Source organism: Protopterus annectens, chromosome 14.part0, assembly GCF_019279795.1.
Source record: "Protopterus annectens isolate FY-2018-M chromosome 14.part0, PAN1.0, whole genome shotgun sequence".
Taxonomy (NCBI): domain Eukaryota; kingdom Metazoa; phylum Chordata; order Ceratodontiformes; family Protopteridae; genus Protopterus; species Protopterus annectens.
The window spans coordinates 418,653,009-418,671,864 of NC_056748.1; the positions used below are offsets into that span (position 1 = coordinate 418,653,009).

General features: G+C 42.1%; 1 protein-coding gene across 1 annotated transcript in view; it reads right to left on the bottom strand.

The window, feature by feature from the left end:
• Positions 1 to 18,856, bottom strand: part of EDRF1 (erythroid differentiation regulatory factor 1) — a 1,512,804-nt gene that overhangs the window by 201,668 nt on the left and 1,292,280 nt on the right. Inside the window, exon 20 of the mRNA XM_044055563.1 lies at positions 7,688 to 7,803. Coding sequence (XP_043911498.1) covers positions 7,688 to 7,803 — 116 coding nt within the window. The remainder of the gene's footprint in view (positions 1 to 7,687; positions 7,804 to 18,856) is intronic.

Consider the following 18,856-nt stretch of genomic DNA (forward strand, 5'->3'; position numbering starts at 1 on the left):
GTGGGGTAAGGAAAGGTTTGAGTCTGTAAAGAGAGCCAAGTTTTTTATTAATGGTTTTGATAGTTTGATTGATATGCGCTTCAAACTTCAGGTTGTTATCAACTATGACACCCAGTAGTTTAGTTTGGGCTTCTGGGGAGATGATAGTGCCATTGTTAGCAGTTATGTTGAAGGATGGCAGGGGGTCCTGCATGTGGGGGAGAAGAGGAGCAACTTAGTTTTGTTGGGGTTTAGGATTAAATGTTGATTGGAGAGACATTTTTCCACTGTATTGAAGGTATTTTGGGTTAATGTGAATAAAGTAGCTGGTGAGGTGTCAGAACAAGTCAAGATGGAGTCATCTGCATATTGAATGCAGGTAGCATGTGGGATGACTGAATGAAGATCGTTGATAAAGATGGAGAAAACAAGGGGTCCTAGTATCGAGCCCTGGGGGACACCTAATGTGATGGGTAGGCGAGATGACAACTTGTTCTGTCATAGGACTGCCTGTTGCCTGCCCTGCAGGTAGGATTGACACCACTGGAGTGCATGGCTGTTTAAGGAGAAGGCCTTCAAGGTATTTATAAGCATTTTGTGGTCAACCATGTCAAAAGCCTTGGATAGATCTAGAAAGAGTGCTGAGGATAGTTTGTTACTATTGCGGTTGTGGTCAATGACGTTAGAGAAAGAGAGGAGGGCAGTAGTAGTACTGTGGTGTGGCTTAAAGCCATGCTGAAAGTTGGACAACAGCTTGTTCTATGTGAGGTAGTGCATGAGCTGTATGTGTACACACTTCTCCATAATTTTAGCTAGAGGTGACAGAATAGCTATGAGTCTAAAGTTTGACAGTTCAGTGGAACTGTCTCCTTTATGGAGAGGTATGACATGGGAGATTTTCCATATAGTGGGTACAGTAGCTTCAGAGACAGCTCTGTTGATCAAGATTGAGATGGGGTATGCTATGGTCTCAGCAGCCTTTTGCAGATAGTCTGCTGGGAGGAGCTCGGCAGCCAGGGTGGTGGGTCTTAGTTTCTTAAGTAGGGCATGAATAAGTTGAGTAGGAACAGGTTGGAAAGTAAAGTATGTTTGGGTACTGGGTGTGGCTACATTAGAATTTAAGCCATTGGGAGAGAGTTGGCTGGCTACAGACTGGATAGTATCTGTGGAAAAGCTGTTGAAGTTATTAGCAAGGTCTACTCGGGATTTTTCTTGGGAAGCTGAGGGGGGGAGGAGTGGCCGTTTGGCCTGGGTGGAGTAGTTTGTTTATTCCTGCCCAGAACTTTTGAGGTTTGTTTTGGTGTTTTTGCAGTAGATGGTAGTAGTGGTTCTTTTTGTCTAAGGTTATGGATTTTTTGGTGTCTTTCCTTAGCTGTCAATCTTAGTTGATCAAGTGGGGCTGTTGTTTTTCGGTAGGTGTCCCATGTTTTGTTTCTGAGTGAAATTTTGGTTTTGGTATCTTTAGAAAGCCACAGTGCAATATTAACTTTGGTTCTAATAAAGCGGCTGGAAGCATGGGAGTTAAGAATAGCAAGGAATTTGGTGCTAAAAGTATTCTACTGCTTCATCTAGGGGGAGACTTTTTAGTACTGACCAGTTGCATGCCTTAAGTTCATTTTGAAACTTGGTGCGAATAAAATTCTTGTTGTTTCTTAATGTTCTACAGGTGGGTTGGTAGGAGCAGTCTACTATGAGCTTGATTACATAGGTGAGACAGTGGTCACTTAGGTCATCAGGCAAAGTGCCTGATTTATAAGATTGAAGATGGGTATTGATGAGTATCCAGTCTAGGGTACTTTCCTTGTTATTGGGTTTTCCTGTCCTTGTGGGGAGGTTATGATTTGAGTACATCCATTGAGGTTTATGTGGGTTGTGGGGTTTCACAAGAGTAAGTGTTCCAGTCAATGTTGAAATTCCCAAGAACAATTGTTTCTTGGGGGTAGTTATTGAATAACCAATATAAGAAATCTTCTAAGGTTTCTGTGTTCCTCCCTGGGGGAATGTAGACACAAATGATGTTTACATTTTTGTTTTTGTTAATTTGTAGTTTTGAGATATGAATTTCAGCATTACTGAACTGGGGTGGTTGTTGGGTGTCTATGCTGACAGATAGGGTAGACTTGTAAAGAATGGCTACCCCACCACCCTTTCTGGTGGTACGGTCTAGTTGAATCATACTATACCCTGGTGGCAGAATCTCATGGTCCTTGGTGGCAGGCTTTAGCCACGTTTTTCTTTAATTCTCTTCCACATACTTCTGTAACCCAGCAACAGCTGATTCCCAAACCTGGTGAACTAAGTGTTGCTGCAATAAATGTTAGAAGTGTAATAAATAAAACTGCTGAGCTACATGTCTGGATTACTCAACATAAGCCTGACACTTTCACTGTAACTGAAACTTGGCTTAAACCCAGCATAAACGACTCTTAAGTTATACCTCCTGGCTATATCATCATCTCTAATGATTGTATAAAGAAGAAATGTAGTGGTATTGCTTTAATATTTCCCAGTACCTACCACATTTCCCCTTACAGCAAACCAACACTACAATTCAGTTCAGCAGAGATTCTTATTGCTTTCCTCAAAACAAACAAATGTGTATTACTGTCCTTTATATCCGTCCTGGTGACAATGCAGCTATACCGGAAGATATCCTACACTGGATATCCATAACATTTCCACAAGAAAAAAAATATTAAGTGTTGTGAATGCCAACTGGTTGGACAAACTTGAATGTCAATTGGTTGGACATAAACTCCAAGTCCCCTACATCTAGTGTGAACTTATATGGTTTCACACAACTAATTAACAGCCTCACACATTATAGCAAGACATCCAATTCTATATTAGACTGGATCTTTATCAGACCCAATACTTCACCGCAGGTAGAATGTCAGACCCTCTTAGTGATCATCTCCCAGTCTACATGACTAGATGTCTCACACATCCAGGTAAACGGCATATTTATAAAACAACACAATCTTTCCAAGTTTAACCCAGAAATGTTCATTACTACACTACCATCTGTTAACTGGAACTTCCTAAAAAATCTTCCCCTTAGAAGACGTGGTGATTGAATTAAATACTTTTTTAAATATCCTAAATAGCCTTGAACCTTCAAGAAGGAAGAAACTGAAAACAAATAAAATGCAATTTGGCGATTCAAAAAGTGTAGAATGCAAATGCAAGGATAGAAATAAAGCATGGAAAGAATGGCAAAAATATAAAACGCCTCAATATCTTGAAAACTTCAGAATACTTCTCAATCATACTAAAAAGCAAATAAATTAAGACAAAAATGTACTACAATAACTTTCAGAATAATACTAAATGCAATCCTAAAGAAGATTGGACATCCATTAAAGAAATCTTACATCCTGGCCAAAAATTCAATCCATACCCCACTCCCAATAACTCACCAGTCAAAACTGCAATACAGTTCAACTCATGTTTTATAGACCATATTTATCTTTAACCAAGTGATTCATCAACATCTGATCCCAACCCTTCCCAACAGTCACATAGCACCACATCCACTTTCACCTACAAACATGTGCCTACATCCTATATAAAACAACTCAAATTTAAACCATACTCTTCTTCAGCTGATGACCTTCCAAGTGAGTACCTAAAAACAGCAGCCAACAGCATTGCCTATCCTGCTCTCAAGCCTTATAAATATATCAGTCCAAGAGTCACACTTTCCCCTCTTTTCTGGAAAAAGTCGCACATTATCCCTCTGCACAAAGGAGGATAGTCAACAGACATTAATGACTTCAGACCTATAGCAATCGTATCTCCCCTCACCAAAATACTTGAAAACGTATTCAAAAACAATTGCTAGACTATTTGACAAGAACTCTTAACCCCTTATATAACACAGCTTCTGTCCTTCCCATAGCATTAGCACTGCCCTTCTAACCTATATAGATACTATTAATAAAGCTAGAGATAACGGCAAAATAGTATCGTCCTTACTTCTAGACTTCTCTAAAGCCTTTGACACAGTTTATTGCAGCAAACTTTTACTTCAAATGTCCTCACTAGGTCTCTCTAAGCCCACCTTTATGTGGTTCAAAAGCCACTTGTCCAGTCAGTAAAATGGCACTCCATGCTCTCTCCTTACCTCCCAGTCACCACCAGTGTACCACAAGGCTCTATCCTTGGTCCCCTCCTCTAACAATTTCACCAATGCCCTCTATACTTCCACACAACAGGACACCCTAATACAATACCCAGATGATTCCCCTTCTCATTTGCACAAATGACAACATGGTAAACCCCCCACAAAAATACTCAGGAAAGCTTTAACAACCACTGAGACATGGCTTCATAACTCATGCTCAACCCAAAAAAGATCAAACTACTACTTTTCCCCCCAAATCCCTCTCTCTCTTGATAATACAACCATTGAAGTCACTTCTCATAGCAAACTATTAGGGGTGACAGTGGATGCTAATCTTACATTCAACCTGCATATACAAGATTGTATAAGAAAAAAATCATCAAAAACTAAGGAAGTTAACATTGGGGAGTCCACTTCTACAAAGAGGCTAGTCACAAGTGAAGTCCCTCAGGGATCACTCCTTTGACCGCTCCTTTTTGGCATTTACTTCTCAGAAGTCAAGGCCAATGTTAGTGGTCTCTGGTGACTAAATTTGAGGATGACTGCAAATTAGGAGCTGTCACTGAATCTCACACTGACATGAATGTTCTCCAGGAGGGACTGACACAGGCAAACAACTGGTATCACAGCCATGGACTAAAACTAAATGCCAAAAAATGCATAACAGTATCCTTTGGGAAGTCATCCATCCCTGATAACTACCATATTGACAACACACCACTTAGAGGTGACCTAGTAGTCAGGGACTTAGGGATACACATAGATAGTAATCTAGCCTTTGACCATCATGTGTCTACAGTGGTGAGGAACTCATTCTACATTGCGTAACTTGTAAACAAAGGTATTGCATCTAAATCCAAGGAAGTCATTATTCCACTGTATTCGGCATTCATCAAACTATCATCGAGTACAATGCCCACTTTGGTATGCACCTAACCAGGCATATCCAACAATTGGAAAGTAAACAGACGTTTCTCACTAAAAAATACAAGGTGTATGTAAAATGTCCTATGCAGACTGCCTCAAGGCCCTATCCCTGTATTCTGTCTCCTACAGGCTTTAGAGGGAAGATCTATGCTTGGCAAACTGGGCACTGTCAGACCCCACTATGATGGGCCTCCTGCAAGACTTAACCTTGCCTGTGATACAAATAGTCCTGCTGGAGTGATAGGTATGTATCCCACAGACTACCACGTCTATGAAACAGGCTCCCCATCCATGTGAAGCAGAGTTCTTCCCTAACCCAATTCAAGTGCATCTTGGACAATTGGATGGGAAACCAGAAATTCATCCCTGATTTGACACCCATGTCTCTAATGGACACAGGTAACCTGTAAATGGTTCATCTCCCAGGCACATGATTACACTTAAGGGTATCAGAACTTGTCAGAGATTTGGGATGCATGGTTAGCCTTAAAAAGGCCCTTGTGGTCGTTAGCGTAGTAAACACCTATGAACCTATAAGGATGCTTTACAGAGCCAAAAACATTCTCACTGCCGCAACTAAAACTACACTTACTACTTATCTCCTCCCCACTCTTCTTTATGGCACTTCCATCCTTACGAACCTCCAGGTTTCACAAAAATTAAAGCCTGAACAATGCTACAACAAAGTTCTTAAATTTGCAGCACATACCCCTTTTAGAAGCCACCATTGCATAGTACCAAAAAGCCAAAATTGGCTAAAACTGCCAAATCAACTAACACATAGAGCTTCTTACCACCTATAAAATTGCCTAGCATCCATCTGGCTTCCAGCACTAAAAAACATTCTACACAATTATGTTCCTGGTTGCAATCCAGTGATCAAAAACTCCTGTCTACAAAGCTAGCGAATCTACCGGACATTGTCTGTACTCATATATGGCTGTTAAGGTCTGGAACTCCTTACCTCTATCCATCAGGTCTACACCCTCCTTCCCACCTTTTAAAACCACTCTGAAAGGCTTCCTTGCTAAAATCTGGCTCTGTTACTGCTCAAAACCAGGATAAACTATATCCCTAAATATGAACAAGTACCTTTAGCCTGTTTTTCCCTCACTTCATATTGCAATTCCTATTTGTATTAGACAAACTTATCTTTAATTTCTCTACAAACTGTCTAAAATTTTTCTTAATATTAAATTGTCATATACCGTCTATTGATTCTTTATTTATTTATTTACATTTGTTGACCAGGAGAGTCCGACCGGACACAGGTCCATTTTCAGCCGAGGCCCGGGGAGAAAAGCTCCACATTATTATTTGCATTATACAGTTAAAAAAACATAGCATTAAATATAGACATTAGTCCAGTTAAGGACGCAAGACAAGAAGAAAACAGATGTAAAACAGCTGTAGAGCATAATACAATTTTAAAATATGGTGACATATACTAAACATGGTTAAAATGTAGTTGAGATTCATCAGTGAACAACTGATACAAACTGTTTTTGAGTTACATAGCCATTAGCAGTTGTTGCTACAAGAAGGATTTAAGTGGGTGCAAGAAGTTACAGAGGTAATTGAGGATGGGAGGGAGTTCCAGAGTTTGGCTATAGTGCAGGAGAATAATGCTTCTCCAGCAGAGTTAATGGCTCTTGTGACCTGTAGGAGGTTTTTGTGGCTGGATCTTAGTGGTCTCGTGGTTATGTAGGGTTGGAGTAGATTCTGGAGGGATGGGACTTTTAGTGGTTGGTTTATTAGTTTGTGGGCGAGTGTGAGTTGGTACCACTGAAGGAGGTGGGGGAGCTCTAGCCAGCTCAGTTCTGCTAGTGAGAGACAGTGGTGAGTACGCTAGGAGACTCCTGTGGCGAATTTGGCGATTTTGTTGTAGCAGGTTTCGAGCTTATTTAGATCACATTGTCTAAGGTTAGTAAATATTGGAGAGGCATAGAGTAGGGTAGAGATAAGATGAGAATTTGCTACCGAAATTTTAGCTGCTTTGGTAAGTAGTTGCTGATTTCTATATAATGCTCCTAGTTTATTGTGCACTTTTTTAATGGTCATGGAAATGTGAATGTCAGAGTTCAGTTTATTGTCTATTTCGACTCCTAGTAATTTGGTGTGTTCTGTAGGTTGGATGGTGGTGGTGTCTTTTGCTGTGATGTTAAAGTGAGAGCTGTCTAGGGTAAGTTTGGTGGGTTGGAAGATTAGTAATTTTGTTTTCAACCAATGTTTTTATGTTTAATGTGTTATAATTATTTAAATTGTAGATGTTTTTGTTTTAGTTTTGAAGATTGTACAATTATTGCTCTTAAAATGCTTTGTTAAAGAAAGAAAGACATAAGTGCATGCTCCAAAACACTAGCATAAAAGTAGCAATTACAGCCTTTGTACTAAAGCAAAAAAAAAAAAAAAAAAAACCTACCCATTAAAAATACCAGGCAAGATTCAATACATATGATAAAATGCCTAAATGTAACAAAACACAGAATATTTTAATACTAGGACGGCTTGTATGGCGGAAAGAAAATGTCAGGAGCAGCAAGAAAAATATTAATTTTAAAACTAACCAAAAAAAGCATACAGTGCACAAGGTGCTCGTACAACACAAAAAACAAACACAGCTGTTTTTATTATTACTGTAAGCATTGGACTTACCTGGTCTTGTTCAACTGCTATTTCATTTGCAATAAGCAGAAAGGCACTTTTTGTCTCTGTCATTATCTCAAGAGCTCGAGAGAGAGTTTTCAGTTTTACAGCATTACTATTCTGTCCTAAAAATGTTTAAGAAAAAAAATGAAGCAGTGAGTTGATGCATTTAATGCAGAAAGTTAATCAGGTGTCTGTCAGTCTCTTCATGCAGATACACAAATGAGTGATTATGTAGTATTAACCTTTTAACAAAAACTAAGTAAGTATTAATAAAAGGCACCTTTGGAACAGAAAGTAAGCTGAACAAAGTACTTACCACGACAATACAGCTTCACATAGAGGTCACTGTATGTCTTTTTCCACAGCTGTCCATTACTCTCTATGAAGTCCAACTGCTGTTCTCATATCCTTAGTGGCAGGCAGGTCTGCATGTGAGGTACCCTTATAAAGGCAGTGTTTTATAGGAGGTTATGTCTGTTCTTCAAGCCCACAGATGACCTCACAGCCAGTAGTCCTACAGCAAAAAATATTCTAACCCCAGTCTAACAAACAAATAACTTTCTAAGAAAATATTTGTTAAATAAGTTCAACTATTATCTACATACTAGTCTCATAGTCTTAAAGAGGGTGGAGGAAAGAAACTTAATTGCTGCAGCGACCTCTCCTTAAAGACCTACTGATGTGTTAAGTACATTATAGAGTGGTAGTATCTTCTTCAAGATGGGTAATTTTAACAGTAAATCTTAACAACAGGCAGACTGCTAAGCAACACCAGTTACTTTGTAAGGGGAATAACAAGACCTCTGAAGGTCAGATATGTCAGGATCTGTCCTACATCTAGACTGTATTTCCATCTCGTTCTGGTTGGCAAAGATGTGGACAGTAGACCATGTGGCAGGTACTAAAATATCGTATGTTGAAATCTGCGAAATAAATTACAAAAGTTGTTGTTGCTCTTTCAGAATGCGCTGAAAACTCAGTAAAAGTTAACATTTCTTGTCATACCAAAAGGCCATATTCAGAGGAACAAATATTTAAGTAGGTGGGTCTTTTATTCCATCTGCTACAAGAAATGAGAAGTTGATCTGTTTTCCTGAAAATATTTATTTTTTGGAGCTGTATGTTAACTGTCTATGGGCAGCTAATTTATATAAAAGAGGTTCTCCTCCAATCTGATAGTTTGGTTAAAACGGGCAGTTGTCTGGACGGACTCAAGGTCAATGCTGGAACAACTGTATAAAAAACAGAGAATAAGCTAATTTGTAAAGACAGTTTCATTATGGAAAACAGTGTATGACCTGTTACCCTACAATAATACTTCTTGAAATTGCTATAAATAAAAAGTGTTTTCCAAGGAAGATAGCCAGTGTCCGCTATGTCTACCAGTTAAAACTGAAGCAATGTTAAATATCAAGTCTCATGGAGAAAAAGACTTCTTACAGCTGTGAGTAGATGGAAAAGCTTTAGCAGATCTTTACTCAAAGGGTACATTGCAAACTGAAGAACGCTTAGGACAAAAGTAGAAACTGCACAAACATGCACCTAGATGGAGCATGCTAAATTCAAACTGACTAGAAGCCCTGAGATAGAACATATGCAATGGCCTAGGACTTCAAAGGTAGGCACAAAAGGCAAATATGCTTCAGTTTACAAATAAATGAAATTTTGTACTTACCATAATGATAGATCTGTACTGTCTGCTTACGTACTTCCTCAATGGAAGAGTCTTTGGATCCAACCTCCCAAAGCTCAGGCTCCTCCCCTTACCCATAACTAATTGCAGACCCTGACAATCTCAGACTGAGTTTGCCCCAAAACCAATACAGGACAAAGAACCTCATCCTCATAAAAATAGAATGTATAACAACATGCTTAACTCATATGTTGGTCTGAAGCACAAAGCACACAAAGATACACCTAGGAAAGGGCCAGTAAGGTATTACCAGAAGAAGCAGTAATGAGTTCAGCACTATGGAAGGGGAAAAGGAAAGCAGGTAGCTGAAGAAGGATGAAAGCAGACAACAGAGACAGTACAGTTGTGTATATTTACCATAAATGTAGATGTTCGAGTGTATTCACTGTTGCAGTCATCACCTGTGGGTTATCCCTGCTGTTGTAGCACTCGGCCAGCCCAAATACCAGAGTAAATTTTTTTTTTTGCGTCTGCTGCAGTCGCCTGTAGTCTGACGTCAGGTAATCAGTGCTATAAAGCAAGCAATCAACATCATTACAGCACTTTTTCTTGTCCTAACCCATCAGAAGCACAAGGAAATAAGGGAAAGTGGTCCGGATGGCAAAAAGCCACCATGGGAAGCTTCTCTCTCCTAGGGGAAGATGCTATATGGGGGATGGAGGGAGGGAAACCAGGACTGCAACAGTGAATACACTCAAACATCTACAATTATGGTAAGTGTACACAACTGTACTATGTTCATGTTTCACTGTTGCAGTCATCACCTGTGGGAGGATTCCCAAAGCTGAGAGGGGTGGAGGATAGGTTAGAGTCCTAGGCATGGGTCAGCAGGTCCTGCAGAACTGCAGAGGCAAACCCCGCCCTAGACTTAGAAAAAAGAGGTAGGTTGTAATGGTTTGTAAAGGTATGGAGAGAGGTCCAGGTGGCAGCTTCCAAGATGCCCCTGGTGGGGAATCCTCTGAGGAAGGCTGTGGAAGTGGAAGCTGCCCTAGTGGAATGGGTACGTCTAGACTTGGGGGGGGGGGGGGTCCATGTAGTCTGTAGCAGAAATGGATACAGTGTGATATCCATTTGGAAATGGTTTGTTTGGAAATTGGCTTCCCCCCTGCCTCAGGGACAAAGATGACAAGTAGTTGGTCTGTTTTTCTGAATGGTTTAGTATGGTCCAGACAGTAGCTGAGTTGTCTGTGCATGTCTAGCGAGTGTAGAATTCTTTCTCCCTTGTTTTGAGGGTTGGGAGAGAAGGTGGGTAGGTGTATGGCCTGGTTGACGGTCACATCAGATACCACCTTGGGCATAAAAGAGGGGTTAGTCCTCAGCGAGACCCTGCCTGCATGGAAAATGATGAAGGGCTCAACAGCCATGAGAGCCCAAAGTTCTAATACCCTTCTGGCTGAGGTGATAGCTAGTAGGAAGGCAGTTTTCCAGGAGAGGTATTTTAATTTTGCAGAAGCAGCAGCTTCGAAAGGAGGTAAGGTTAGTTTTCTGGAATATAATTCAGGTCCCAGGGTGGCGTTGGAGGACTTTTGGGAGGTCTGATATAAGAAGCCCCCCGGAGGAATTGCTTAATCAAAGGATGAGAGAAGAGGGCTGGGTCAGAATTGGAATGGGCAGAAATTGCTGAGGCATGGATTTAAATAGAGGAGAAAGAGTCCACTAAGGGGCAACTCAGCTAGGTAATCCAAAATAAGAGGGATGGAAGGCTGCGAGGTACTGATCCCTTTGGACTGGTTCCAGGAGCAGAATCTTTTCCATTTCTCTGCATATAATTTTCTGGTGCTGGGCCTTCTGGCCTCTGTGATGATGTCTAGGACCTGTTTGCTTAACAGGGACTCCTTGTTAGCTTTTAAGGTATAAGCCATGCTGAAAGATTGAGAGTCTGCAAGTCTGGGTGCAGTATCTTCCCCCTCACTTGGGTCAAGAGATCTGAGATCAGGAGAAGCTACTTGGGGGGGATGTAAGGTCAAGCTGCGCAGTAAGGGGTAACAATGCTGTCTGGGCCACTCTGGAGCAATGAGGATGGCCTTTGGTCTCTCCTCCCTTACTTTGATCAGTACCTTAGGAATAAGGGGCAGGGGAGGGAACGCGTACACAAAGAGGGAGTGTTCCAGGGGAAGGTGAAAGCATCCACCTTCCATGCTATGAGGGGAGACTCCCTGGTACAGAACTTTTGCAGCTGGTGGTTGAGATGCGAGGCAAAGAGATCCCCTTCCGGAGTCTCCCACTCCTGAGTGATATGCTGAAAGATTTCCCTGTGGAGCTGCCATTCGTAGGGGTCCAGTAAGTTTCTGATTAGGTGGTCTGCCAGGGTGCTTTTCACCCCTGGTAGGTATTGGGCAATTAGGTGTAGACACGTCGAGGTGGCTGTAAGCCAGAGGCTCATGTCTAACCTGCACAGGGGGTATGATTGGGTCCTCCCCTGTTTGCTGATGTACCACATTACTGTGGTGTTGTCTGTTTTTATAAGGAGAACCCCCTGGGGTTTGAAGGATGTCAAAGCCTTTTGTACTGCCATCATTTCTTTCTGACTGATGTGCAAGTGAAGTTGCTGGGCATCCCACAGACCTTGGCTGCACCTGCCTCCTAAGTGAGTGCCCCAAGCAATGTCTGAGGCATCAGTGGTGATGGTCTGGCCGGAAGGGCGGAGGATGAAGGAAAGACCCTTGTTCCTGGCACAGGCCTCTTCCCACCAGAGAAACTTGGCCCTTATACATGGGATCAAAGAGGTCTCTAGGGACTGAGAGTGCTGGCACCAAATGTTCTTTAAATACCACTGAAGTTTTCTCATGTGACACCTGGCCAGGGGAATGAGAAGGATGCAAGATGCCATGTATCTCAGGGCTTGCAGAAACTTCCTCAAAGTGAGGTGACTTATGGAAGCCAGCTGGGTTATGTAGAGAGGCAGTAAGCTCTGCTTTTCTGGGGATAGGAAGGCCATTTGGGATGCTGTGTCTAGCACAGCTTCCAAGAAAATGATCCTCCTGGTGGGGTTTTGTTTTGATTTCTTTTCATTCATGGTGAACCCTACGGAAGTTTGGAGTGATTTGACAGAGAGAAGGTCCTGGAGCAGTTTTTATTTGCACTCTGCCTGAATGAGGCAGTTGTCCAGGTAACGGTAAATCTGTATACTTTTCTGTCTGCAGAATGCTATGGCCGGGGCCAAGCATTTGGTGACTACTCTGGGAGCAGTAGATAAGCTAAAGGGCAGTGCAGAGAACTGAAAGTGTTGTGAGCTTGCTCTGAAGCACAGGAATTTTCTGCACGATACCCTGATGGGGATGTGGAGGGTAGGCATCTTTTAGGTCTAGGGTTACTAGCCAGGCATTTTTTGTTAGGATAGGCAGCAGCTGTTGCAAAGTTAGCATTTTGAATCTGGGGACCAACAAAGAAGTGTTCAGAATGGCTAGATCTAGGATGGGGTGCCAAGTGCCCTCTTTTCTGGGAAAAAGGAATAGTCTGGAATAAAAGCATTTGCCTGTTTGGTCTGAGGGGACAGGTTATATTGCCTCCTGGGATATATGGACCTGTTTCAGTGCCTCTGCCCACTGATCTGGAGGTAAGTCTGGGTACCCTCTTAGAATTGGGAATTCGCTGAAAGAGAATTTGTATCCCTGAGAAATTATCTTTTAAGACCCATTGGTCCTTTGTTACAGAAAGCCAATTGTCTTTGAAGAGGGAGAGCCTTCCTCCTAGTTTTTGATGAGAGAAGGGAGGGCAGAAGGGGGAGGGGGAGTCATTGTGAGTGTTTGCCATAGAAGGTTGGCTCAAAACTCCCTGCCTTAGAGATGGAAGTGGTCCACTGTTTGCTTCTCTGCTGGCGCTGGGATAAGGGCCTGGATGGTCTGTCCCTGTGGGGCTTACCTTGGCCCTGTCTGCTAGGTGTACAGAAGGACCAGTGCTTAGAGGGAAAGTTCCTGCCGAATCTGGGAGGTTGAACTTGAAAGAAATATTTTACTGTTTACACAGATTTTACTTTGTCTTCCATCTTTTTAAGCACCTCTTCTGCTTTTTCCCCAAACAAGCGCTCCTTATCTAGGGGTGCATCAATAAGTTTAGACTTGACATGATCAGGGAGAGGTTGTTCCTTCAGCCATGCATGTCTCCTAACAGATCCTGTTACTGCTACCCTGCTAGAGGCCTCTACGGTGTCATATCCACATTGTAATGAGTGTTTGGCCACTTGACAAGCAGAGTGCAGTAAATCTGCTAACTCTTTTGTAGTGGCACAGTCAGGAAAGGTAACAATCTTCTGTTTTAATTGTTCCAAAGTGTGTTGTTGATATTTTAACATATGGAACTGACAATTGAGTGCTCTGATAGCTAAGGTTGCAGAGGTGCATACTTTTTTACCCCATCTGTCCAGAGCTCTGGAGTCCTTGTCAGAAGGAAGAGGATTCTTGGCAGAACTAGTCTTAGCTCCTTTAGGTCCATGCATAATGATCTCAGGGTATGCAGCTCAGTACAGGTATTTGTGAGAATCCAGTACTCTGTAGTACCTTGTCAGGTTTACTGGGAGCCGGAGTGAGGGTACCAGGGGCTAAGCTGGATTCATGGAAAAAATCATCCACCACTTCTAAAATGGGGGGGGGGGTGGCCAGGGGCCTGTGCTGGGACAGGTCCAGAAACACTCCACGTCTTTTCTTAGACTATGGGAAGTCCTGAGATTCCTATTGGAAATGTTCCCTGAGGAAGTGAAGGGTTTCCTCAAAGGAAAGGTCCTCGGGGGGGCAGAAGGGATGGATTCCTCTGCATCTCAATCCTCATAAGTAGTTAAGGGATGCTGTTCCTCTTCAAAAACTGAATAGTCAGATTCCTCAGAATCCTGTTTTGTCATAATTTCTGGGGAAGGGTGCCTTTTCCTTTTAGAAGTAGTGGCCCGACTACCCCGGATACTGGAGATGAGATCCTCCGCCATTTTAAGAATTTGTGCTTGGGGTGGTGAAGCAGTAGCAAGATGGTGGCTAGAAGCATATTTCCTAGGAGTGACCTGGCTTCTAGGCCTGAGAGAATCCGTCGGTCTGAGAGAAATGGAAATTGGATGCAAAGACGTCGGTTTTTGCCTAGATTCAGTAGTGCGAAAGGCCTCCTCGGAAGCCGGTGCCTGCATAGCAGCTCCGGAACCAACCGAGGCAGAGATAGCCAAAGGCTCAGAAGACTAAGAAGATTTCTGCGGCATACTGGACTTCGAAAGGGTCTCGGCACAGGCCTGTGTAGATATTGAATTGGGCACCAAGGGCCGCCAAAGCAACTCACTGAATTCCGGAGAAACGACGACCTGCTTAGCGGTAGCATCATCGGAAGGCTTAGCCTTGTGTGGTCTGTCTCTATATTTATCTCTGTTTTCTTCAGAATGCCCACAGATTGTTGGCTGATGGATGCCATATCGGAATGTGAAGACAGAACGCGAAAATAACTGTCGACAAAAAGAGTTCTACGGCAAATGGTTCTTGCATTAAAGAGGGCACAGAACCAGCAATGGGGGACCTTGTGGTCTGGGCCTAAACAAGTGACACAGTAAGAATGGTAGTCTTGGTGTGGGATCTGTTTTTCACAGGCGAGACGATTGTTAACTTTTTTGGACATCGGTTAGTGCAAGAAATAAGGATCCCCAACTGGGTACTTAGTTTAGACGTTTTCAGATGAAATTCAACTTTTGGTAGTGACCAACCGACACTTGTGCAAACTGCTTCTGCTATGGGCTCCACAGCAAGAATGACTGATGTAATGACATTGGCTGCCTTGCTTTATAGCAATGACGACTTGATGTCAGACTACAGTCGATGGCAGCAGATGCAAAAAAACATGGACTCTGGTATTCAGGCCGGCCAAGGGCTACCACAGCAGGGATAACCCACAAGTGACGACTGCAACAGTGAAACATGAAGAACATGTATTATTATGGTAAGTACATAATGATCATATCTAATGCTGTTCCATCCATCCTTTCCTCAATGGATGGGAAAGAGCCCCCAAGCTAATAAAACCTTTGGGTGGTCCCATAGAAGGATATTACAGAGGGTGGCTAAATCAATAGCTCCTCTGTCTCTAGAAAATAAATCCAGTTTATAAGGGGAAAGAAGCCAAAAAAGGATTCAGATTTCTCTGAGAAGCCCAAATATAAAACAACTTCTACTTACTTTTGCAAAATCTTTTGGGTAGATGGTCTCCGGGATGAGTTAAGAATGTGGATTACTTGGGAAGAAAGTCTGGACTGACTAGCCATCACTGGAAGTGGAGAAAGAGGAGTTGGATGGAAGGTGTGCAGGAGACAAGGAGTCCAAATGTGGGTCAGAGCAGCCCTCGGTGACTCATTCCTGGGGGATAAGGGTAAAGTACCTGCTGAACTTGGTATTGTGAAGAGATGCAAAAGGACACTAGCATGGTCAATCCCCAAAGACAGATAATCAGCTCTGCCACCTTCAGATTGAGGGACCACACATTAGGCAAGATGATAGACCTGCTCAGGCTGTCTGCCAGAACACTGGATTTCCCTGGAATGTGTGTTGCTATCAGAAAGTGGTTGGAGGATATCACCCTTTGCCAAATCCTCACCTCTTCATGACATAACAGGTAGGACATCACTTCTTGAGAGAGAGTCCTGAAAAGCCTGCAATGCTAGGAGAAGTGCATTCATCTCTAGAATACTGATACACAGATTGCCATCCAAGGGGGATCATGTGCTTTGGACTATCCTTCCCATGTAGTGCCCCCTCATCCCAGTTGGGAGGCATCAGTGGTCACCGTGACCTGGGGTGAAGGGAGTACAAAATACCCTGCAAGAGGAACTAAGATAACAGATGCATCCATTAAACCTAACAGTCAAAGAATCAGTCTTGCAGTTGGCTTTTGGCAAGAGAGAACCTGTAATGTATGGTTGTGGAGGGTTGGCAGTCTGTTATTTCAGAGTTTTACTATCTGACAAGTTGTGTCCTAGTGTGTACCTATGAATTCTATTGTTTGGGAGAAACTTGGTGTTCTCCAAGTTCACTGTTATGGTCGATGATGAGCAAAGATGGAGCAAGGAGTTTCTGGCATGGATTAGTAATTCCCTGGTAGGTGCAGAAATTAGCTACTCAACTAGATAGGGGAGCACTCAGAACCACTGCAGTCTCAGATACGCTGCAACCAATGCCACGCAGTTGGTGTGGTGAGACCAAAGGGCAGAGCTCTGAAATGGAAGTCGCTGGCTATCAGCTGGAAGCGGAGAATCCTCCTGGACTGCCTGTCAACCTAGATGTGGTTGCATGCATTGCTGAAGTTCTATAGGGTACATCCAGTCATTCACTCTCAACAATGAAAGAATGGACTGAACTGTGACCATCCAGAACTTTGTTTGCTTGACATAGGGACTTGAAATGACTGAGGTCCAAAACTGGCCTTGGCAGCAAAAAGAATCTTGAGTAAGTTCTTGATCTGTGCTGATATGGTGTGAACTCTTGGATGACTTGCTTGTTCATCAGCTTTTCTATTTTTTTTTTTAATTTGATTTACAATTTGTGACTGCGGTGGTGGTGGTGCGGTAGCGTTGTCGCCTCACAGTTAGACGTTGCCCGTTCGATTCTCAGTTAGAGCGTCTTCTATGTGTCGACATGAGTGAATGGGCATTCCTTCGTTGAAGGTTGTGCGTTAGGCCAGGCAAGCCAGCACGTTAAAATCTACTGCCAGTCATTAGCGGACCGGAGTTCCGCTGTGGCGACCCCTAACCGGGAAAAGCCGAAAGACACAAACAATTTGATTTACAATTTGTAAAACAATCACAACAATATTTACAGTCAGAGATTTGTGAACATAAAAATGAAAAAAAATCAACTAAACCTCACACACAAAAGAAAAAACAACTATTTACAGGAGTGTCCACTAACCATCAAGTCATAATATATTACATTAAATCTAAAGTACAGTTATTTTTGCTCGGCAAGCAGATCTCTAACAAAAAATTTATTTTGTTCATGCATTGTAGCAAGAGGTAGTCCTGGTTGTTTTTGACTTAATTTATTTTTATTTATTTATTTTTATTTTACATTTGTTAACTGGGATAGTCCGACTGGATACATGTCCATTTACAGCGGAGGCCTGGGGAGAAAAGCTCCAAGCAAGACAATATGAGACATTTACAGAAGTAACAAAAACATAAACATTTAAAGCAAGGTGAGGTTAGTCATTACATGATATGTAAATTAATAGCTTAAATTTAGTTAGTTTACTTAATAATTATACATGATGACAGCAAATTATTATAATAAGGAATACTCAGATAACCAGGATCTAGGAGTAGTATATTCAGAGAGATAGCTAGCCAGGGTTAAAGCAATGGCAGGTAATATCAGACCCCAGGTAGCCTTTTAGTTTAGTTTTAAATTGGTTTAAAGAGGGGAGTGAGGTAATATCAGGAGGGAGTTTGTTCCAAGTTTTCCCTGCGGAGTTGGTAAGGAGAGAGTCACCAGCTGCGTTATTAGTTTTACTTGTTTGTATAAGGAGACGACTGGATGACCTCAGTGGTCGAGGGTTATTGCAAGGGGAGATCAATTTTTTGAGTGAGGGAGGGTATTCAGGGTTATATAAAATTTTGTGGGTCAGTACTAGTAGGTTATAAGAAATTAGTTTCGTAGCTCAAGCCAGTTAAGCTGGGTTAAGTTGGTACAGTGGTGGGTTCTATATGGTAACCCAGTAACAAACCTAGCGATGTGATTATAACAGATAGTGAGCTTGTTCATGATCGTTTTATTAATATTATGTAGTAAGGGGGATGAGTACAGTAGGGTAGAGAGGAGATGGGTTTGGGCAATGGCAGATTTAGCTTGGGGGGTCAAGAAGCTTTTTATTCTATATAGCGAACCTAGTTTCTTATTGATTGACTTAATCATTAGGTTTACATGAGTATCAAATTTTAGGTTGTTATCTATATTTACCCCTAATAATTTTGTCGAGGGATCCGGAGAGATTATTGTCCCGTCCTTTGCTTGGATTGTAAAGTTGAGGGGGCTTGACCTTTGTGTCGGTGAAAACAGTAACATTTTTGTTTTTTTTGGATTAAGTATCAGACGACGACTAGAGAGCCAGTTTTCTACTTTGCTGAAAGTAGTTTGGGTTAAAGATTGTAACTCTATAGGGGATGTTCCAGAGCAAATCAGCGTGGAATCATCTGCATATTGAATGCAACTAGCATTTGATACAACTGTGTGCAGGTCATTGATGAAGATTGAGAATAATAGTGGTCCTAGGATGGATCCTTGTGGGACTCCCAGAGTACTGGGTTGAAAGTTAGAAAGTTTGGTCTGCCATAAAACTGCTTGTTTTCTACCATTTAAGTAGGATCTAAACCATTGAATAGCAGTAGTGTCCAGACCAAATGAATGCAATGTATCAATTAGTAATTTATGGTCCACCATATCAAAGGCTTTGGACAGATCCAAGAATAATGCTGAGGAGATATTATTGTTATTACGATAGGTATTTATGGTATTGGAGAAGACAAGAAGGGC